Raw genomic sequence first — 24,599 nt, forward strand, 5'->3', positions numbered from 1 at the left:
GGATGTGTACCCAGAATGAGGCAGGCCATTTGTGTTCCAAGCCTTGTTGGAAAATGTATGAAAAGCAGGCCTTGTGTCCTTCTTTAACCTCTCTGTCTCTTAACAGTCTACAGATGCTTGATAAAATGACTTTGCCTGCTGAGTACATAATCATAAATGGAGAAAAACACAACTGATCGGAAACGACCTTGAAGCCTTGGGCTTGAATCGCTTTTTGGAGAAGGAGTCAGAGGTTGTTCACTGATAAATATTTCTAAAATATAGTCCCTTCAAAGCTTTTTATCCGTTGCCAATCAGAATGGAGATTCATACATTAGTTTCTTGCCTCTGGTGTAAAGCTTCTCCCTATCTGTGATGTAGCTGCGAGGCTAAATACAGTGACCCCATCACTGAACAGTCCACTCGCTGGCAAACAGAAAACGGCCAGACTTAATTCAAAAATACTGCTTAGTAATGTCTAAACAACAAATGGTTAACACCCACTACAAAGTAAGACCTGGGGGACTTTTATATTAATGTTCACACCCCTAAACTGCCAGACAGGAGTACCAGAGAGGCAGACAATACTCATCCCCCTCACACTCATCTGAAATAGTAGGCACTGCTGTGAGCGTACACATCAAATAGTTTAATACTATTATCATTACTCAGTGCTGGAAAGTAGCAAAGTACATTAACCCATGTACTTGAGGTACTTTTTCTGAGTATTTCCTATCGATTCTACTATGACACAACTCCTCTTTACTTTCCAAATGCAAATATTGTCCATTTTACTGCACAACATCTATTTAGTCATTTAAATAACTGTTTTGAGTCTCAAAGAGGTATAAATGTAAAACAATATTTAAAAAAATTGTACAAAATTGTCCTCTATGCTACCTCATTTTGCCTTCAGATTTATCTTAAGACCATTGACTAAACTAATTAACAGCACATAAAGTAGTAAATAGCTCGACCTTGACCAGTTGCAAAAGTATAATGCTTCTTTCACATTGATGCATCAGTATTTAAAGTGGGGTTGGTAAACTTCTTCTAAAGTATTTTTGCTATTTGATATTACATTCTGACAGCAGTCAATTAATCAAAAAGTAGTAAATAGCTTTGACAAAAAAAATGCAAAAAAGTATTTAAAGTGGGGTTGGTAAACTCTGCTATTTGATATCTTCTGACAGCAGTCAATTAATCAAACGCTTTGACAAAAAAACAAAAAAAATCTGGTATCTGTGGCTGTCGCAGGACTGTGATAAGCCCGTCCAATCATGTTATTTGTCCTAAATGTATTGATTTGACGAGCTTCCACAAGCTGCTCGCTTTACAGCTGTGAGTACTAAAAGTAGCTGTGTTGGCTGCTTACGTTCATTATGATAATTTTGGGGGAGTGGCTTTAGATTTTGAAACTTTGGGAGCTAATGTTACTTTTATTGGAAAAGAGCAACACTGACACTGGGCTGAGTCTTTTGGTTGGATGATTTTAAAAATGTAGTGTACTCTTACTAGTTTCTTAAGATTACCAAACCTAGCTTTACCAATCAAATAGTTTATATATAATATTAGTCACAGGGGCCATTGTTCTGCAAAACAAATACTTGAATTACTTTTCATACATCCATGCTACTTACATACTTAGTAAATTTAGCTCTTAATACTTATATAGTAGTTTTTTACATCGTTGTATTGATGGTTATACTTAAATAAAGGATGATTATTTTTTGTATGTTTCATGTCAACAGTCCTTAAACAGGAGGTACTTAAGCAAAGAAAAACATACCATAGACAGCATGCTGACTTTAAAAGTGGGTTCCTCCATTCTGAATAAGTTAAAATACAGTCAGCTTTAAACTAAAGAAAATTATAGATGCTTCGACACAGGCCTGTGTTATGACTATTTTGAATAAAAGACAATAGCTTTGCAGGATATTTCGATAAGACAGAAGGGGAAAAAAAACAAGCTAAATCATGTGATTCATACACAGACGACTTCATGCCAGTTTCCTCATATACAACACTCCTATAGAGAAAACTCAGTGCAAGAACTGTCGTAGAACACACTCACTCTGTGATTACTGGCAAAGCCTGAGCACTGAAATTGGTCCAATTATGGTGCACCAAACCAACAGACCTGCTCCGTATCTGGCGGGGCCGCGAGGAACTGAGACGTGTTCATTATCACCTTTTGTTGTTGTCGACTGAATCAACAAAGAATCTAATGAGAAGGGGAGATGGGGAGCTGCCAAATCTTTCATTTAATTTCCCAAATCTTTTCCGTACCTCTCCAGTGTTCATCATTTGAACTTCTCTCTTGGACAAACTGATGAAAAAGACACATATAATGCCAACCTAGCCCTTACTTACATAAATGAGCTATAGACACACTTTTGTACTTTTGGCATTTATATAAGTGTTTTTGGTGTCCTGTTATGATCTTATTTCAGAGATTTTCCAACCATTCATTTGGACGCTTTCTATCTACAGTATCTATAATACATGAATATGTGCACCTCTTCTCCATCAGTGTACCATTATGTGACCTGTCTCTCCTCCCTCTTTTGCATCTCCTCTCTCATCACTTACAAGCCTCTTTGAAGATGCCTCCTCTCTTGACACCTAATCCACTTCTTCCACTCCAAAAGGAGAAAGAGAGAGCGCTGATAAAAGGATTGGCTAAAAAGCTGCCATTATTCTGCACCATCAAGATGCACACACATACACACACACACTTTGCCCTGTCTCAGTCACCCGCAGTGTTTTTTTTTATTAATCCTTTGGAAAAGTGGGTGGCTGTTTGTCTGCTTGTTTAAAGGTTGTGAGCAGAACCGAGTGTGGAAACAGGAAAAGGAATAAAAACCAGTCAGATATGAACATTTGGTTTAGCTTAAAAACAGGATGTTTTTTGAATTTAAAGTCTTTTTACAAGATATTCAGAATATTGATATAGAAGCAAACAGCTATTTTCTATGTAAAGATATATAGGAGTGATGTCTACATGAGCAAAGAATTAAGTCGCTCTCCCTTTGTATGAGTTGAGATTAGAGCTTCTCTGTCCTTTGTATCCATAAATCGGACAGCAGTTTGTGCCTTTTAGTGCATGTGAGGCTGCCCCAAATAGTCCCAATATGGCCGCTGCTCTGAACCTAAGGTTATAAAGTAAGTGTCTATAAAATACAAAAGTAAAGCAAAGTCAAGAATCTTACTTTAAAACAAATCATAAGTACTGTTGAAAGATGTATTCAATTTAGCAATTTTTTTTGGGAGCGTTAGATGATTAGATTGACACTGCATCATGTCTGTAGGTTAAATATCAAGCTACAGCAAGCAGCCAATTAGCTAAAAACTTGATATGGGGGGAAACAGCTAGCATGGCTCTGTCAAATTGTAACAACGCAGGTAATATGCATCAAACAAACAAATTACAATATGAAAGTGAGAATAGAAGTTGTTGGTGTGCTGATATTTTGTTACCTTAGGGTATAAACCTAAGTAAGCCGTTTACCTCTATTTAAAATATTTTTGCTAAGCTCACCTTCTCCTGACTTAACCCTATCTATATTTACTGTACGGACATGAATGATATCAATCTTCTCATTCAAGTCTCGCATGACAGTGAATAAGCGTATTTAGCAAAGGATCAAAGTTTTCCTTTAATAGATTAGAAATAAATTACTGGCAATTTGATAATTGTTTATCAATTACTGAACAAGTATTCAAACTAAATATTTGTATTCCAGTCTCTAAAATGTGAGCATGTGCTACTTTTCAAACATTTGGTGTTTTCACTGTTGGTCAATGATCCCTTTTGGCTTAAGTAAGGCATTTATCAACATTCTTGACATTGTTAGACAAAACAGTTCATTGATTAATCAACTACATAACAAATATATTAATGAACAATATGTATCACTGTAGGCCTAAACATAAATCCCTATTTCTCACTCTTTCGCTGACCAAACTAAACAGACACTTCAATGGCCACTGCTGATGAGAGGAGAAAGATAATAGTGTGGCTGTGTCCGACCAAAACTATCAGTACAAGCAGTAATAAATGGCCTACACAGAGTGAGATTACCAGATCTGACAGAGAACCCAGCCTGATTGGGAATATTCTGCTGCCTGCTCAAGCGTTTCTATGGCTACAACCCAGCAAGTCAGTTTGTGCCTCTTAAAGGTAATGAGCGGAAGAAGCTAGTGTTGCTTGACTGAAAACAACCAGAAGCAACTGCATGATGCATATCAACCGGAAACGGTCTCGTCACAGAAATGCCAAGAAGTGAGTGGTGTGATGATATCATGTCTTATGTGGAGGGAGGGAGGCAGGGCAGCAGCTCAGAGTCCAGATGATGTTTGTATTTCACTTTGTTTCAACAGTTTTACAGACAGACTGGTTTGCTCTTTGGCTGGCTTTATACTGTGATCTTAACAAGAAAAAATAAAAATAAAGATGGCACCTTCACACTATAAGTATGATCAATGACAAACCATGTCAAAATACTTTTTTTTTTAATTCTCTGAACAAAATCTTTTGACAAAGAGAGCCAGGGACAAAGAATTGGACTTCTTTGCAAAAAGTTAAAAATATTGGCATTGTAACAATATGCACTTGCATGAACATGTCATTTAACCTTAACACAGGTGAGTGAATTAAGATTAATGGGCTCATTATTTGTCAAGCCACCCTGTTGGGGTATTTTTATAATGTAGTAGCCCATATTAAGTTAAAGGTTTTTATTTCTAACCATCCAACTGAGTTCCTAGAATTGGATTTTTTTATGCCACACACTACCCGTGGATTAGGGTTTATTTCTTCCTCTTTGAAATTGTATTTTATAATTAGTTCTATGCCATAATGTTTTTTTTAACAACCCCTAATCAGAGGTTTTATAATAACAATGGCTCAAATGAAAAAGTTCAGTGTGAGAGGGGTTTGCTCGTAGTGTCGAGCAAGAGAGAATTTTCACCAAACCCTGCAGCTCTACGAAACCTTTTGGCCTCTTTCAGCTCATTGCTGTGGTTTCATTGCCTGCAAATTCTGTTCGCATTAACCCCGTTTCCAGCGGCAACAGGCAGCTCTTTCAGCAAAAAAGCTCTAATAAACCCAATGTGCACAACCTACCCAGCACCAAAAGCTAGACCGACAATGTAAGCAAGTAGCTGGTGAAGGAAGTGGAGCATTAAGCAGCAACTTATTCAGAAATGTTTCCAAGGTGGTGTGGGTGGAGACCAAAATAGAGCTAAAAGGAGAGTGAATAATGGATTCAAATTTGTCAGAAGGGGAGAAACATGAAAGATAATGTTGCCCAATGTCTGCTGTGCCCACCATATTGGTCCTCACATGTCCACGACCGTAGACATGTGAGGCAATGCTTCTCTAAGTATATAATATAAATAATTTGAATGTCAACATTTTGAATGAAGCTTCAAACTGGTGTTTTGTTGTAAAGATCCTCTCACCCCTTGTGCAAAACAATATAACTGACGCTTTGAAATGACTGCGCTTGGAGAACATAGGAAAATATGATCCATGCCATAAAGAATTGCTTTTAAAGTGTCAAAATACCTGGTAGAGTTGTGATGTAAAGAGGGAAAAAAAATCTATCCACACCACAGTAATAACTTTCTAGCAGTGGGCTGGCAGATTTCTCAGCAGCACCTCTGACCCACCTGTCTTCTCCACCTCCATGGGCTCTGGGTCGGGCAGCTCCACAGGACGACCGTCCACATGCGTGAAGGCAAACGGTTTCTCAGAGGCCACCATCAGTCCCTTCCCCTGCGGCTCCACCGCTGCATAGTGAGGCACCGACTTCCCCCTGAGGACTCTCCTCTTCTTCACCTCGTACTTCTTCTCCTCACCTGCACGTGGAAACCAAACGACACGGTGATAAAAGGTGTGAAGCAATCATGTCTAATGTTAAACTCTGACAGAGACCAAGAGGAACTCCAGCATCATTGACATGTTTCATGTATTTTACTTGACTCCCAAGGGTTCAAGTTATTTCCATCAGGGCGAAGGCAAGTTGAATATACAATGTTTTATCCCGTCAGCTATTAGCTCTTCAAACAAAACCTTCTTTCCAACCACCATCGGGTGTCCACTGATTACTATAATATCTCACACTGGCAAAAAGTCATATCAATGGGCAGCTTATTACAGCAGAGGTTTAACAGAAGTGTATAGGGAAGAAGTGAAACATTGCAATGCTCCAATATAGTCCATATTGTAGTAAAACTAAAGGAGATATAGGCCCCAACTAATTCCTATTTTTAATATTTATAATATAATTATAATATAATTATAATATAATTATAATATAATTATATAATTATAATAATTTATAATATTTGTTTTAATATTCAAATGATTTTTTTATTGTTTTGACAGTTATATTAAATACCTTAACATGTATCCTTGTCCTTGGAGGACAAAAATGTAGGTGTCAAAAAAGTGACATTATTTATATTTTTCATGAATAGTTAAATCGTTTAACAATCTTCAGTTATGATCATAACTACCAAATATGTATACATTTTCAGAATTATAACCCTTTAAATGCCAGTTTGTTTACATAATGCCACTGTTGTTATGAAAGAAACGTGCAAAAAAAACTTTCTGTTTACTAAATGCTAGGGGGATTTCTTTCCAGGGTGGGACATGTAAATAATTAGCAACAACATCCAGTTCTCTGTCGGTAGGGGTGTGTGACGGCAAGGTTAGGTGGCGAAAATATTCTAAATATAGCGTAAGATTTAATTGATATTGATTTTTTTTGTTATCTCAAACACGTTTTGCTGCTGCCCTCGTCCACAGCAGTACATTACTTTGCTCCCTGCTTCTACTCCTGTATGTTTCTACAAACTGGGGATGGTCCTCTGCTTAAGGTAATACGCTGACTACGGATTAGCACCTCATAAAACTCATACTGTATGACTAAGTTGATTTTGGAGAATCACATCGTCCTCTGTTATTCAGGAAAAAATTGTGACGCTAGATTAAAAGTCAATCATTGACAAAATACACATTTAGTCAAAAAGTGAGACACTCAACAAACAGAAGATTATTCTACAGCTCGCAGATATCAAAGGGCTGCATATTTAAATCTAACTTAATGAAGAAGGGAATCTCCAAAGGCTGCTTCTGTTTTTTTTCCTCCAATCTTTGAATCATTAGTCAGAGTGTCTTTCTTTCTGAACATGTGCCAAGAACTTTAATGAAAATTCTTCTTGCCAATGTTTGCTTTAGAGTACACTAATCTCATCTGATAATTACAGCGCATTAATGGCTGAGCATGACTAACCTCCTAGTATGGCTTGATTAACAAATAATTGTGTCATCTGCTGTGTGTTAATATTGTAAAAATTTTAATGAAAAAAAATAACAGGCTTGAAAATCAGATCCTAATTCAGACCTAATTATGTATGACACGATTGTCTCATTTTACTTCATGCTCAATTACTGAAATAATGATAAGCCAGTGAACCACCCACCATGTCCTGCCGTGTTGGCGACTGTGATCCACTCAAGAGACACCGAGTAGCCACTTCCTTTGGTTTCCTGCGGGTCTTTCTGAATGCGGAGCAGCAGGACCTCCATGGTGTGGACTCCCTCCTGGACATGTGAGGTGCTGTGGAGGACGGTGAAAGGCTCCCCCATGTCTTCACTGAACAGTGGCTACGGGCACAGAATCAACAAATACAATGATATTAACAGGGCACAGTTGACACTGGGCCAAATCTGTCAACTGGCATTAATCTAAAACAATAAAGCTTTAAGTACATGACAGGTGTGGTAATCTGGGTCAATTTGTTGAGAGAAAATTTAAATATTATCAGCCACCTATGCTTGTTAAAATATATTCCCCCCAGCAATCTGAAACCAAATAAATTATACTATTCAGTATTCATATGATGCACAGGCTGTAGATCATCCCTGCTTTATATTATCTGCTGACAGCAAGAAGACTATTTATTTAGTAATAAAGCGCTCCTCATTACCCCGTTATGACAGATGTGGTAATCTGTGTCAGAGTAATAATAATTAATGGACATTTTACTGGTACTGTGAGCACAAAACTACAGACTAGAGCTGAAATGAATTGGCCAATATATCGACGAGACGATTGACATAAAATCAATCTCCAATAGTTTCAACAACCGATTAGTCATTTTATGGATTTATCAAGCAGAAACAATTATGAGTTTAAAATTGTTCAAATGTGAAGATTTGCCGCTTTTCTCAATTTTTTATAACTCTAGAATAAATATCTTTGGGATTTTGACAAAACAGAACAAAATATTAGGATATTTTAAACTATTTTCTGACATTTGAAGGCCTTTTAACAATAATGAAGATAATCATTAGTTGTAGCCAAACTCCTTATGTTTACATCTTTAAACCTTGACAGCCTGTTATACTTTGACCAGAGGTAGTAACCTTCCTTCATTTGGAATTAACAGAACTAGCTATTTAGCATGAGCAACAACAGATCTGATGTCCATGTCAGGCCACCTGGCCTAAAATAAAGACCTCCTCCTTTAACATCAAACAAATTTAAATACATTTAGAAAGAAAAACACTTATCTTCAGGGGAGAAGGTCCGAGGTGCTATTTCACCCAGCAAATTATACACATTTACTGAGTGTGATGATTGTTTAGAATGTCACCAACAAATTTGTGATGATAATTTGATCAAAAGGTGAGTTGTGTCATGTCTAACCTCTCAGATAGGGCATCAACTTAAGATAATAGCAAAATCAAAGCGAAGGCTTGGATGCAACTGAGTGAGAAATATAATTCAAATTCAAAGAAACAGGTTCTTCAGAATGTAAATGATGCTTCTCACACTCTGAACCCCTACTTTGAGCTTTGACCCACAAGGAGGAGTTTTAGAGTAAAGTAAAAGCCAATGTGTTCAATAATCCTGCCAAATACTGAATGCATACCTTTCTTGAAGGACATGTGACATTAGCAATGTATTTTTATAGACTTTTTCAACTGCATCTAGGTTCTTTAAAGTCATGTTGTTGATGTTTTTTTGTTGTTTTTTTAAATATTTGTGTGTTCTGAAGCCCAACGCTTTGTTGGTAATATGGTTCCTAACTAAGAGAATATCCAAGATAAAGAAAAGCAACAGAAAGTAGTGCTTAGGAGCAAAGATGTTGCCAACATTTAGAAATAGATTAACTTTTACATCCGGCCGACACTCTTAAAACTACTTAAAGTCAACTCAACGTCGGTCTCTTTAAAAACTAAATAATAATCAGCCAACTATGCATATAACAATTTATTTCCCAAACAATCTGAAATCTAATAAATATTACTATAAGTATTGAGTATTCAGACACATGCTGAAGATCACCTTTCCTTTATATCATCTGCTGACAGCGAGAAGACTGCAATATTTTATTTATTAATAACCACTACCCAAATAAAAAAAATAAAACTTGTGAGGGGTTTAGAGGTGTTAGAAAATCAGAATATATAACTTTAAAATAGCCTTTAATACAATAACATAAATTGAGGATTATCCCTGCATCATTCGTTTGGGCTGTAAAAGATGCTTTAATGAGGGCCACAGCATTAACTGTTAGCATCAGTTTGCTATATAGTTTGCTTTATTAAGGACATATTTGTCTTTATTTTATCAATAAAATGCTGATTTAAACTAGTATTTCTCAATCAATGTCTACAGTTGTCTGGTTGAAGAAGGTGATGTGGATATGCTTGACTTTAGTGTGACGCAAAACAATAAGTGGTTTATGAGTCAGTCTATTACCGGTACAGGGATCCCCGAGAGCTGGGACTTAAACTTAGAACACTGGACCGACTCGAGGGCTTGAATCTTCATTACAAATTCCACTCTTGAACTTTGCTTTCAGAATCACATCGAGTGTGCATGTTCTGAGGCTGCATTCTCATTTGAAGCCAATCCCAACTGCAGCCTGTTAACAGGATAAAGTGCACAAAGACTAATCTTATCAAAGACCTCTCATTACAACAAGCCAAGGCTAAACTTTAGAAACACAGAGACTGGTTCTAATATAAAGCTTGAATAAATTATTCTTATGAAAAGAGTATATGCTCAATAACAGGACATTTCATAATGCAGGAGCAAGATTAAAAGACTATACAGTCCTTTGTTTTCTAAACAGTAGTCTAAATTTTGTTGATTCTGATACTGATAGATAATTCCATTGTTTATATTGATATTTCTACCTTCGAATATGCTGTACATAAAGTTCTTTGAATCCTGCATACTGTATCACACCTACTTTTAATTCATTATTCTCTATAACAAAACTTTAGCATACATACCAGGAAAAAAAAAAAAAGGCTGGACTGGCAATTTGTTATACGATAGTCTGTCTCTGAATACTGTCTGACCTCCCTACACTTTTACCAAGCGCTACTCAGTCAGGAGGAAATAGTGCATTGGATCGTGACTATTTTCTGCCAGGGATTAATACACTTTTCAGTATGTAGATGTATTCATATTATGTAACAGAGCCTGTCTGTTCATCATAATGACCACTAAGTGCAATAGTGTGTCTCAGTCATGTGTTTAAATAGATTTTGGACAACAATGGAGCTCTAAGGCCGTGGTTACACATGCCAGGACCCATTGACTGTCAGGTCTGTACGCTCCGATATCTGATCATGCTCGCATTGGGATCCGATCAGCCAGACCAAATACCAAGGTGGCCTGGCTCGCATTGAGTTTGGATCTCCCTGAGGTGCAGACAGGATGCAGATACGATCGGGACAATTTATCAAACGTAGGTCTCCATCGTCTTCACCCAACACAGGAGTTCCTCTCCCGAGGAGAACAAAGGAAAGAGAGGAGGTAAACCGGAGCTGGAGCACAGCTGAGATCTGCTTTTGAGTCTTGTTAGTTACTAATGATGAAAACACAACATTTTGTGATTTTGCTGCTTCAAAAATAAATATTATGAATAACAAAATAATGGACTTTTATCGTGAAGAAAATGTGTATCACAGAATTAGCTAAGCTTTGTTAGTGGTATTCTTCATTAAAAAAAGGTCTACTAATACTGCAGAGTGGAAGAATACGGATCACCTATAACGGGGGACTTTTATTGTGAAGAATTTATAAGAACTGAAATGTGTTTATCCACTGTTTTACAGCGGCTCCTTTGACCACGAAATGTATCCCATCAGACAGGTCGCATTGAAGTGTTAAGTGTGGACACACACACACAAACACACAAACACAGCTGAATTCTTCACAAAAAGTCGCTTTGAAAAGACAAGTGTATCCACAGACGAAGGCTCAGAGGAATAAGCTATATCAGGCTTTGGAGACCGAGACAGTAGTGTATAATAAGATCATTGTTGGTTTTGGTCTTTTCATGTGGTTTATATTTATTATTTTAATATTTTCTGCTTTATTGGATGCTGATAGATTGAAGAGAGAGAGGGATGACCTGCAGCAAAGCTTTGATACATGGTGGTGCATGCCCTGCCAGGTGAGCTACAGTAGCGCCCCCTAATGGAGTTTGACATTTAGAGACATTTTAAATATCTCTAGCCTCATCCTTCAACTACTTTACCAGCCACCTAAGAGTTTTAGAGATGAAACAAATATCGAGTATTGGCTTGTTCACATCAAAAGTGTCTGCTGGCATAGACAAACGTATTTGTTGTGTTATTTTGTGACTCAAACGTTGAATCATGCGATAACGATATTAAAATAGATATTAAAGTGCAGTTCTGCCTTTCTGCTGTTTTCGGTGTTCTGCTAATATATTACAAATTGCCTGTTGAATTAAATAAATAAAAAGGCACTTATTTCTGACATTCTTTTATTAAACAAACAAAAACAAAAAATTGCGCAAAAAAAAGCCACATTTTAAAGTCCTGATTTCACCTCCCTCAAAAGGTCCCTGAGTGCAATATCCCAAGTCTTTTGCAATGTGTTTTATGTAAAAGTTGACTTCGCAATGACAATAATAAATGGATATATTGTGCAGACCTGACTTAATGGGACATATCACCAGATGCTGAGATATCTGGCTCCGGACACTCACTTTCTAGACATTCAATCCTGGAGTCATTTTTAACAGTTGTGAACATGTTAACCATCAAGTGACATTACAAGATGAACACGTACCAATAGGTAGTGGTGTCAAGCCAAAATAGCAGATGACAATGCAGCTTGTTGTTACAGTAGTACATGGTGACATATTTCCTCTTCAACATACACTAGGTAGGATCTCTGCTTAGCTACTCGCGTCTATTGTAAACATGTTTGTGTCAATTTGTAGAATTAGATAGATAGATAGATAGATATTAATTTTTAGTGTAAATATATATATATATATATATATATATATATATATAGATAGATAGATAGATAGATAGATAGATAGATAGATAGATAGATAGATAGATAGATAGATCTTAATTCTTAGTGTAAATAGATGTAGCATGTTCAGTCTTTGCTGCTGCACTTCCATTCATTCACCAATAGAGGTCAATAAAAGGTCATGGACTAGCTACTGCCCCTTTACTCTCACATTATAATTTTTAGGTTTTTTATTACTATTGCTTATTATTACCTCTGATTTTATACGGTATCTTGTGTGTTTTTATGTTTTAGTATTAAAACATATTTTATTTATTTCTTTATTTTCCTTTACTTTATTTGGTGTGCATTAGTCTCTTCATCTTATCTCGATTTTCCTATTGTCAGTCATTTATAAAGCACTTTTAATGGTGTTTGAATAGTTTAAAAAGTTGCTATACAAATACAACTTGATAGATATATTGACACTGACTGCTAGATAACATTACAACTGCTACACTTAATAACCTATTGAAGATACATAATGGAAAACACACAAAATGGTTTGAAAATATCTTTGTGTATTACTTAATTAAAGCAGTAAAGCCAGCTGTTATACTCACTTCCCACTTGGTATGGGAGCTGTCTCCCCTCTTGCCGGTGCGGAGGAGGTGGAGTCGGCCGGCGCCGTCGGAGAGAGCGGCCCAGGTCGCTGAGGTGAGGCTGAGGGACGCACAGAGTCGATGCTCGGTCTGGCTGGAGTCAGCTGTTATACGGTAGAACTCTCTCGGCTTCCCCAGAGCGGTGTCCTGGATTCACAACACAACACATCAGTCAGTACTGCATCCACGACACAGACAGATAGCACTGATGCCACATCAATCTGACCTATGTGTGATCCATATGAGCAGTGAGTACGTTAGCACTTACTTTCAAAAGTGGTTGCCAGACTTTTGGCTGCGGAAACTGAAAATATGGTTGCCATTTTTTGTCACCTTATATTTTGAGTAATCACGATACTATGCAATAATAAGTCAGCTTAATATTGAAAATGTAACATAAAAGAATAAAAGCTTTATTACAGAAACCAAACAAAATTATTTGTAGTTTGATACTTTACTAGAATTTGCTGTCCCTATTTCTCATGTTAATAGGTGGTCAATTTCTTAAAATGGTAGCCCATGACAACTTGGCAACTCTTACTGTCAAACCCTGTTTTCTTGAAATATAATATTATATATTTTAAATGATTCCTTTGGTGTTTGAAATGTCATTTAATAGTGAAAAAGTGAACATTAAAATGTGTTAAAGGCCAAGGTGACCTCTGCAAGCTGCTTGTTTTGATTATTATAATTCTACTGTCATATAAGACAAGGAGAAGCAGCGAGAATCCGAAGAAAGTGTTGGCTTTCCTTGCTTGAAAAGAAACTAAGTTATCAAAAATGTTGTTGTATAATTTGTGTCCATTAACTTATTGTTTCAGCACTAGTGGTGGAGAAAAGTATTAGAAACAATATTAATAGTGTCCCTAAAATGAGGGGAAAAAATGATACAACTCTTCTCACTGCTACCAAACTATCCGATTGTGTTCTTAAAGCAGTCCAGTCATGACTCACAAAGACTAAAACAGAAACACTTAATCAGAGAAGGCTTTGAACTACAGAAGAACACAAAGGTCAATGCTTTCACACTCAATGGGGCACTTTAAACCCATAAGAACATTCTGCAATTTACATCCAATATAAAGACACACAGGATGATTAGCATAATATTCTTTCTGCTCAAAAGCCCCATGTTCATACTCTAAATATTAGAGCTGAATAACATAAAAACAACGTGTAACTCATCAAAGAGAGACGTAACTGTCAGTTGGCCCGCCCATGTGACTTGGCCTAACCTGTGATTCAGAGCCTTATTAGTAAGAGATAGATATGCCACCTCGTGAACATTAATTACTCATTGCGTGAAGTAACAGTGTTTCAAGATGGACTGTGCAGCGGCTGACCCGTTGTTGCCATGGAGCTTGACACTGCGTATCATATCGCTACCTAATGCATGATGCACCTTTGAGACCATTTTCAGCGTGGACCGCCTCTGTGCAAATGTGCCGGGCGTCACCTCCCTGCAAATATGCGTGAGAAATGGCTCGTCAGGGACGATAATTACCATGAGATGATTGTAATTAGATTTTGAGCAACACATTTTCATAAAAGGGTGATTTAATGATGCCACTGAAAGCCAGAAATACTGTCTCACAGGATTACATCCTGATGATCATCATCATTTAGGCCACCAATTACCTCTAATCATGGTCAATGATGTCTTGGACATAAAAGAAGTCTTTGCTGAAAAGATCTCTGGGCTGATTTGGCTCCTCTTCTCAGCATTTTGGTCTTTTGGGTAACGAACCTGGATTAGTACTTTGAGTAAATTACGTAATCACACAAGGACTTGTCCAAAACTTTAGCTTCCTTGAGGTTTCATACGACAGAGTGAAGACATCACATCAGAAATGCACCGTGTGCTGATGCTGCTATTACACAAGTATTTGGTCCCCACCTGCTGGTGTGTCAGGTGCATTAAAGCCAACCAGCAATGCCACTGTCACAACATTAGAATCACAACCGTTTATTTTGACGTCACAAATAAATATACACGTATACGTTGGCGACCAGGTAACGATGAACATGTGTAAATATCTACCAGGAACAAGTTCTTCTGGGAAAAAGCAATAGGATTTAAAAGCTCACCAGGGTGACTGTGAGACCGAGAACCCGTCCTTTGCAGTCCACGAACAAAACGCTGTCTTCATACCATTGGTCCAGGTGGAGGTAGTTGTACATGCCAAAAGCACGCATGTGTTCCAGGGTGTAATGAGTGTCCTTCAGCTTCACTTCCTCCACAGCTGCAGGACAGGTGGGGAAGCAGACATTTTAAATATGGTATAAAAATGAGACAGCACTTTTGGCATTTTTTCGTTTTCAATAATGTACGAGTGAGATTACTAAAACTCCTGTTAAACATTAAAGAGACACAGTACACCTTTATATCAACATACTATTAATCTCAGAGTCAACACTAGGTTTATGACTAATAGGTGGCAGATTGTGACAATGGCATTGCTGATCATTTATGTATGTGACTAAATATTTCTAATTAGAAACAGAAGATATCTCATAACATGTCTGCTGCTGTGGCAAAATTAATAGAAAAAAACATAATTATTTCATTGTCTACTTGTACCTTTACTTCCATGTCCTGACTGAGATTTCCTCACTAAACCTTTTTTCACTTTGGTATTTTCTATGTGTTTTATATTATTGGCACTTCACACCTCCCGGTAAGCTGTTGTAGACCAGTAAAAGCGAGTCATTCCTGCCAAATGCAATTAAGATAGAGAACGCATAGCCTCCTCTGCCTCCTTCACAAACAAAATCTTGCCACCGGATGCTCGCTGTTTTTTTAGTAGATATTTTTTAACTGCATGTTCTCATCTTGTGTTGCTTTTTAATGCTATGCGGTGAAGCTAAAGAATGTGTTCCACATTGAAGACAATACAAATACCATTCGGTCCTTAAAATATTGTAAAATAATTATGTGAACTCTCCTCATTTTCTTAGGGACCTTTTGAACCCCCTAAATATGGGCTGGCAAAACTGACAGTTTTTAAAATAGTGAATATTTAAAAATATCTTTAAAAGTCTTAAACTCTTGGCACAGACACCAATATTTTACCATTTCTGTCTGTTCTGTTCATTACATAATATTAAACTTACATTGCAATCTGTTCGAATGGCCCTTAGACCATGAACAGAAACCAATACAGGTATTTTCAGCCTGTTCAAACTTTACTTATTTACAGTTTTACATATGCCATCATATTATTTATGTGGGCATTTAGGCCATGCACTGTATAAGAGTTTAAAAGTATTGAAGTAACATAAATATTTTCTGTAATATGTGGGCACACTATAAACCAGTGTAATGTCAAACGTTAAACTGTGTTGTTTTGATAGAAAATGTATTTTCTATGGCACATGAGGGTTTTCTGGTACAGAAACACAGATTTTCCTGCAATGTGACTGGTTGAAAAATACACCGTCACTATTGATTTGCCCATGAGTTATATTTTCTTTACAATTTTAAGAAGTTTTTCCAACCTGCCCTAATTTATAGCTAAACTGGGGACCTTTAGCTACTGCAACAGCTAGAGTAGCTTTCAACATCATTACTTAGCATAACCATAACACATTTTAAATTACTATCAAACTGTAAATTAAAACACCTCTGCTCGTTGCTCTATGTTGCTGACAGCTGCTACAGGTGTGGTAAATTAGAGCTCTCATCAGTGCTAGGCTAGCTAACCTGCTAACTGTACTGTAAGCAGTGTCTCTCACCAGCATCCAGCTCCACGCTGTACGTTGGTATGGCGTCCAGAGATAACCTGTAACTTTCAAAGCTGGGGTCCAACAGCTCTCTGTTGACCTTCAAGGAATAATTCGATGAAGCCATGTCTTTTTTTTTTTTTTTTTTTATCTGACAAGCTTGTCCACAACTATGTGTGAGGCAAGAAGATGCTGTGGAAGACACACGTTTCCTGTTTAGGCGCACCCGGAGCCATTTCACGGCGGACATGAGCTGCTCGTGCGAGTGTTTGTATTTTATCTCAAAGCGTTTTTAATACATATCTTAATGGCTTTAGTCGTGCCAACACGGGTTCATGCGGGAAAAGTGCAATAGATGACTAGTTGTTGTTTTTTATCAATTAAGTTGTCGGTGTGTGGCGAATTAGGGTCGGCCAAAGCGGAACCTTTACGCTTTTAACGTTTTTAGACGGTACGTTTGTGTGAAGGAACTGTGTGTTTCCCCCAGCTGATCCATCCCGACAAATAAAAGGTAACGTCTACCTGATAGCTAGCAAAATAAAACGTTTTTTTAGTAGCTAAATTCCCCTGAAGTCGTTGAATCCCATCTGAAACTTCTAGTGTTTGATACAGATCATGAGCAAAGACTCCCAGATGAGGGCTGCAATTAACCAGAAGCTGATAGAAATGGGGGAACGGGAGCGGTGAGTCGAGCTTTACTCTTCAGTGATTTGTGGTCGTGAAATTGTTTTAGAGACAGTAGTTTAAATCGGGCGTTTAAATAACGTAAACTGAATGCAAATGTGTGGCTGCAGGTTGAAGGAGTTGCTCAGAGCAAAGCTGGTGGAGTGCGGATGGAAGGATCAGCTGAAAGCACACTGCAAAGGTATGTTGTATGGGCAGATGTGTGTGTAGCGGTGCTTCCATGAACCTGGCTTCACTGATCGATTATTTTGTGCAGATGTGATCAAAGAAAAGGGTCTGGAGCACGTCACAGTGGAGGACCTGGTCACAGAAGTCACACCTAAAGGCAGAGGTACGGATCTTCATGTGCAAACACAACAGCAGGGGGAGGAAGAAGTACAGAGATATTAACCAAGTAGAGTTCTGTTAATGAGCTTAATCTGGGGTGGTCTGTAAAATCTGCTCAGGAAAACAAGAAATACTCTCAATGGGGGAAGGTCAGTCAGTACAAACTCAAACTTTGGTTAAATCCACAGAACTTTATTTTAAATGCTTAAGATATCTGGAATAGATGTGATAAGTTGTATTCATCCCACACAAAAAGAAATTCAATGGAATGTAATATTAATAAAACTAGAATATTATATAAATGTTTACCTTGACATTTTAAACTAAATTAAAAACATTTAAATGAAAGGGACCAAATACAGTAGTCACCATAACAAATGTAATATATTTCCATTTAAGGGCAATGGTTCGGCCATAAGAATCATGGAATAGTTCAGCTTTTGTAGACGTGATATAGCTTTAAACAACAAGCTGATACAGAACATTTAAACAATGCTGTGAGAAAAAACGATTTTGATTATTTTTCTTAACTTAAAATTTAACTGAAAAATATAACTTAAACTTAAAAAAAAAAGCTTACTTTCAAAAACAAATCTTAACTTAAAAAAACAAAAGTGTAAAACTTAAACTTTAAATTCTTCACCTTTAAAAAGAACTTAACTTAAAACTACTAAATGACGGGAACATTGGGGATATCTGACGGTTGTATGTAACTGTTGTAATTGTATATATTTTTCTAGTTCAAGGTTAAAACTCTACATTGTAAAATATTTTATATATAAATAAATAATATATCTGGTCAGCTGTAAGCTGCACATGGCTCCACATCTGTCTAGTTTGCATCTGGCATGTTTCCAAACTGGAGATTCTTCATACTCAATAAAAGTTGATTAAGCACAGTGCTACGAGCCATTCGGTCCCTGTATGACCAAAGTGAGAGCTGTGTCCGGATACTCGGCACAAAGTCGAGCTTGTTCCCAGTGCGTGTTGGCCCCTGCCAGGGCTGCCCATTGTCACCAATCCTGTTTGTGATTTTCATGGACAGGATTTCAAGGCGCAGCCGGGGGGAGGAGAGTTTCCGGTTTGGGGACCTCAGAATCACATCCCTGCTTTTTGCAGATGATGTGGTTCTGTTGGCTTCTTCAGAACGTGACCTTCAGCACGCACTGGGGCGGTTCACAGCCGAGTGTGAAGCGGTCGGGATGAGAGTCAGTACCTCCAAGTCTGAGGCCATGGTTCTCTTCCGGAAAACGGTGGATTGCACCCTCTGGGTTGGGAGTGAGTCACTGCCCCAAGCGAGGGAGTTCAAGTATCTCGGGATCTTATTCACGAGTGAGGGTAAAATGGAGCGGGAGATGGACAGGCGGTTCGGTGGAGCGTCAGCAGTGATGCGGGCGTTGTACCGGACCGTTTTGGTGAAGAAGGAGCTGAGCCGTAAGGCAAAGCTCTCGATTTACCAGTCCATCTACGTTCCAACCCTCACCTATGGTCATGAGCTTTGGGTAGTGACCGAAAGAATGAGATCGCAAATACAAGCGGCCGAAATGAGCTTCCTTCGTAGGGTGGCTGGGCTCAGCCTCAGAGATAGGGTGAGGAGCTCAGACATCCGGAGGGAGCTCGGAGTAGAGCCGCTGCTCCTTCGCGTCCAAAGGGGCCAGCTGAGGTGGCTCGGGCATCTGATCAGGATGCCTCCTGGACGTCTACCTTTAGAGGTTTTCCAGGCAAGTCCAACTGGTAAGAGGCCCCGGGGTAGACCCAGAACACGCTGGAGAGATTATATATCTCATCTGGCCTGGGAAGGCCTCGGGGTTCCCCAGGAGGAGATGGAAAGTGTTGCTGGGGAGAAGGACATCTGGAGGACCCTCCTTAGCTTGCTGCCCCCGCGACCCGGCCCCGGATAAGCGGAAGGAAATGGATGGATGGATGGACAAGCACAGTGCATCAGTTAAATAGTACTAAGAATTGTATTTGAGTAATCTTTTTTACAATTGCACAAAAAATGCTGAGATCAGCATCTCTTCCTTACACAGTATGCCAATGGTTTCAATCAGAGCTTCAAGATCACAAATGCTACGCTGTAAACATAACAGCACATTGTTAAGACCGTGATAATCTATGAGTCATTTAGAGGCTGTGATTCATGGTGCTGTTGTTTTGAACTGCATGTAACTCCAAAGTGTGTGTAATAATTTGTCTGGTTTATCAACGATTCTTCTTCCTCCAATGCAGCACTCGTACCGGACAGCGTGAAGAAAGAGCTGCTGCAGAGAATCAGAGCCTTTTTAGCTCAACACGCTACCTTGTGAATGGGACCACTTCATCGTCTAGACTTTTTTTTTTTTTTTTTTTACTCACAATTCAAATCCAAAACTGATGTTTGTTCTCATTGTGAGCAATGCTCAAGTGTTATTTTTTTATTTTGTATTGTGTGTTTTCATATTGATTTTAGTTTGTTGTGCAGAAGTTTTGGAAAAAAAGAACAAAACAAATAAAGTCATGCCTATTTTTGGTCATTGTTGCTCCTGACTTTATCTTTGACAATGTTGACCTGTGTGACATGAAAAACTCCCAAAAATGCGGACTTTTTTTCCCCTAGATTGTTTCTCAACCTAAGGCAAGGTGAGTTTACTGTGTTTGAAAAAAAGATCGAAGATGATATGACAGGAATGTCATTGTCTACCTCTCATACATGGTTGTGGGGCTGTTTAGGTCTTATGAAGTTACGTAAGAAGACATTTGTTTGAGATCTACTCTCATTGTTAAAATTACAGAGAGCGTGAGAGGCTCTGGTTAAACACATCTTGTGCATTTAGCTCATGCTGCTGCTGTTATGCAATTTGCCTGATCAGTGACTGTATTTTCTTTAGAATCACACAGAGGAAGTTGATGATCACACGTCTTAAATCACTGTCCGAACCCACCGGACAACATATCTAGAACCTTTTTTCCTCAACTTTATAGAAAGAATTAGTCATATGAGCGTGCAGACTTTAGAGAATACTGACAGTGACGGGAATAATTATACATTTTAGACTATTTTCAGTTTGGTGTGTGAGCTGGTGTTTGTGTCTGCATACAGGAGGCTTCAGGGAAATCTACTCTCCCAAAGTCTATTTAACTTTCCCCCTTAACAAACTGTTTTATTTATTAGCATTTATCAAATAACGACAAAGGAAAGGGTAAACTGTGATGTTTAATCTTAATTAAAGTAAATTAATATGAAGTTTTGTCAACATCCTCTGACGCTACCCAACTTTACTCTAGTTTCCAGGATAATTAAAATGCATAAACATTGTGTACCAAATTCCATACGTTTTCTTTTTACTTTCAGTGCAGCTGCCCTTACAAAGTACGTACTGTTGCATGATGTATGCATTCAATTTGGGCATACACTTCCTCAAAACATAGCACCTTGAACTTTGACCCTCTTGCTCATATATCTGCTGCGCAAAGGATTGTGGGTCAGAAAAGCATGCTGGCTAGGACACTTCAAAACGTCACAAAAAAAAGATTTAATGTTGTACCTAGCTCTCATAATTATAATTTTTACTGCTCAGTATTTTATTTTACTTCTCACTACACTATCAATGGATATTAATTAAATAGTTTGATTTGTTTTGGCCACGGTTCAACATGTTTGTATTTTATTTTGACATTTTATCAACTAAACAGCTGACTGACACACAAAATAATTGTTTATGAAGAAAATTATTTCTTTGGGAAGAACAAATGAAGGCATTGGATGAAATAATAGACATTAAGAGGAGAACAACATGTTTTACTTGTATACTGGACAGCTGGCTGTCTGATACAGTAGAGGCTTAAGTTAAACCTAAAATAAAAAGCCAAAGATTTCTTCACATTCTATAAATGCTTTATTAGTCATGAGATCAGATTTTTATGTCCAGTCTTTTAAACCAGAATCCCTTGTAGGGTTTATAAATCCTCCAAAATGTGAGTCTTCACTTAATATTTGTCCACATATATGAACTCTTACTCCTTCGGTGTAATAATGATGGATGAGGCTTTAAATGTGAAATAATTAACGTGACTGATGGTTTAAGCTAAAAAATAACATCAAAACAAAGAATGGCAAAGCTGCCATTATCTTCTTAATGTAAAAAGGCCTTGGGTGGCTTTGCTGTGAGAAAACACAACAATTCTTTCTAACCTAGAAGCACTTGTGAGAAAATGTGAGGTGATGTTAGTTAAACATCTGCGACACTCCTCCTCCCCTTATGTAATAAAATACAAATGAAGTCAACAAGGGTAAGGCCACTTTATCTATGCAGCCCATTTTATTACTGAGAAACTGCTTTACATTTAAACGAAAAATAAAAGAAGAAAGAGACATAGAAAATAAATCAAATAAACACCAGGCATATGAAACCCAGAGAAAGGAAATATATGAAAACAACATATTTATCACACACACTTTAACATTCTTCACAGGCCTGAGGACACAGTGAGGTGATACTTAGAGTTTTTGTAGATAGCAGCTCGTCAGGTGAAGCAATCCAGAGCTCACCAGTAACTAAAAGCACCTTTAACAGCAACAGTAAAGGCCTCCTCTAACATCTCTAATGCACTCAGCTATACTGCTAAGCTCCAGGCCGTCGGAAAGCAAACATGCGGTGAAAGGATGGGTGGTTTACCGACGTTAGAGTGCATCATTTTGAGGTATTAATTATTTCATTACATTACTTTTCAATAACCCAAACAGTCCTCTTTCACTATGAGGCTGCTAAAGTCATCCTTCTTGCTTGCTGGTGTAATTCTGTTTGACTACGCATCAATATATTATATTTTAATGGATCTAAAGCCTTTCAGAACCCCTCAGCTCTCCACAGCTGTTATCATAAAAGGCCCTATTAAAGCCACATTAGCACCTCTGTGAGCCTGCAATGCTCATTACACACCTGAAAAGAAATATTAGTTGGATAAATATCAAGAGATAATTTATCACGAGTTGCTTTTTGAAAAGGTTAGGGTTTGCTCATACAGGAAGTGGTGTAACTCTGCTCTGTAGGAGTGTTGAGGGAAATGGGGGTTTAAGTGAAAACAGCACAGAGAAGACAATGATATAAACTGGTGATGATTAACACTGATATTACAGCAATAGTTTGATTTATGTGTGTTCAGCATGTCATCATAAGCTAATAATACATTGATACTTTGTATGGTGTCAGTGTGCTCTGTGGTTGTTGCTACATGTGATGTTGAAATTGGCTGTAATCATTCCTAAGCTGCTGAGCGTCACAACTTTATTGACACAAGCGTCGACTTGTTTCTGAATCAGTTTACTACTGACAAAGTTAAACTTAAAATGAATAATTCTATATCAGTGGGATTGGGTCTAACCTCTGCAGACAACGCATCTCCATGTATCACAACCCATTACTTTGAACCTATTTCAAGGAATTGCATTCAGGTTCACTTTAACCACTAAACTTAAAATGTTTTGTGTTAAACTTGGATTTGAAACTTGAAAGTCGCCTGCTATTAATACTCTGACAAAGGTGCCTCAAAAATCAAACGTCTTGAACCTGAGCGTACAGATAAGGACATGTCAGACATGTAGCAACAGGTTCATAATGTATAATAATAGCCCATGATAACCTATTTTAGCTAAACATAACGCAAAAACACGCTATTGCTATTTATTTTGCTACTTCATGCTACTTCATGGTACCCGTACAAACAACGTGCCATTATGAAAGCTGAGTCTGGATCTCACTCTACAACCAAAACTCATAGAACCAGCATCCGAAGAAGAGAAAAAATTCAACTTCACTTAGCCATAAGCATAAGTGATGTCTTACCTTTGCTGTTTTGTGTTCAAAGTTGTGTTCAAGGGCATATCAACACTGCTGATAAGTTTTACATGTTACCTGAGAACATTTCAAATGGCACAGAAGAATGTCCTGATTATGTCCATTTTTACAAATATTACAACCAACACTGCTTGTATTTTGTACATGTTATGTTTCCCACAGGATTTGTAAAGGTTTGGACACATACCATGGACCAGTTTGATACAATCAAACAGTCTAGCAATTAATTGATTTGTTGGCAATATATTGAAATGCTATACAAAACTACAGCTTGAAAAAAGTTTGATGTTTTGTGGTAATGTTCAGTTTAAATATAAGTAATGGAACAGGATGCCTCTGTTTATTTGAACATTTTTGCTGTTTTTTTTAATTTATACAAAACCCTTTAAACTGCGGTGCTATACAAATAAATCTGAATTGAACTATTTCCCACCACTATGACTTGTATCACTGACAGACCCACTTTTTTTTGGATAGTTTTACTTCACTGTTACTCATCCTTTGTGTTGGCCCAGACTCTTTGACAGGAAATGGACAAATGTGTCTGGTTTGATTTCAGCAACATATTTAGACTGTGGTGGTGGTTAATTGCATCCTCAACAGTCTCGTCCTCCCAGTTTCAGGTGAGAGGAGGAACCCTGAGCAGCATTATAAAAGTCAGTGTCTGTCCTGTGTGCAGCAGTGTATCTGTCTACCTGAACATCACACACATTCAACAGGTGGGCTTTACTCCTTTTTACATCACATTCGAATTTGAAAATATCAATCTTGTCAACATTCTGAGATTGTTACAGATTTAGTCTGAAGCCTATTTGATCACTATGTGGCTGTTATTCTATAATAATCATGTATTTACCTCAAATCTAAATGGTGTTTCTTTACTTAAATAACTTTATGAAATCTGGGTATTTAATCATTTTCCCTCAGATTTTATTGTTGAATATATTCATAAAAAACAAAACTTTACAGAGCAAACTTTAACAGCACTTCTGATGTTAAATGTTAGTGAAACTAAGGGCGACACAACCACTGAACACTGCGGGTGAAGCAGCAGGGATACCTGGGAAAGCTCCACG

The 24,599-nt window shown here is 37.7% G+C and overlaps 2 protein-coding genes across 3 annotated transcripts in view; one reads left to right on the top strand and one right to left on the bottom strand.

The window, feature by feature from the left end:
- nudcd1 (NudC domain containing 1) overlaps nucleotides 1–16,928 on the bottom strand; it is a 44,906-nt gene extending 27,978 nt beyond the window's left edge. Inside the window, exons 1-5 of the mRNA XM_054606290.1 lie at nucleotides 16,691–16,928; nucleotides 15,044–15,198; nucleotides 12,917–13,102; nucleotides 7,477–7,660; nucleotides 5,656–5,844 (exon numbers count right to left, since the gene is read on the bottom strand). Of these exons, the coding sequence (XP_054462265.1) occupies nucleotides 5,656–5,844; nucleotides 7,477–7,660; nucleotides 12,917–13,102; nucleotides 15,044–15,198; nucleotides 16,691–16,928 (952 nt within the window). The remainder of the gene's footprint in view (nucleotides 1–5,655; nucleotides 5,845–7,476; nucleotides 7,661–12,916; nucleotides 13,103–15,043; nucleotides 15,199–16,690) is intronic.
- Nucleotides 16,929–17,098: 170 nt separating this feature from the next.
- LOC129097438 (transcription and mRNA export factor ENY2-2) lies at nucleotides 17,099–20,191 on the top strand. 2 transcript variants are annotated; one of them, XM_054606291.1, is made up of 5 exons: nucleotides 17,099–17,189; nucleotides 17,291–17,361; nucleotides 17,473–17,543; nucleotides 17,619–17,693; nucleotides 19,919–20,191. In XM_054606291.1, the coding sequence occupies exons 2-5, from the start codon at nucleotides 17,294–17,296 to the stop codon at nucleotides 19,993–19,995; spliced, it is 291 nt and encodes a 96-aa protein (XP_054462266.1). In that variant the 5' UTR covers nucleotides 17,099–17,189; nucleotides 17,291–17,293; the 3' UTR covers nucleotides 19,996–20,191. The 2 variants fall into 2 exon arrangements, with proteins under 2 accessions (XP_054462266.1, XP_054462267.1); XM_054606292.1 differs by having other exon boundaries at nucleotides 17,103–17,189; nucleotides 17,279–17,361.
- The last annotated feature ends 4,408 nt before the right edge of the window (nucleotides 20,192–24,599 follow it).

Source organism: Anoplopoma fimbria, chromosome 10 (assembly GCF_027596085.1).
Source record: "Anoplopoma fimbria isolate UVic2021 breed Golden Eagle Sablefish chromosome 10, Afim_UVic_2022, whole genome shotgun sequence".
NCBI lineage: Eukaryota > Metazoa > Chordata > Actinopteri > Perciformes > Anoplopomatidae > Anoplopoma > Anoplopoma fimbria.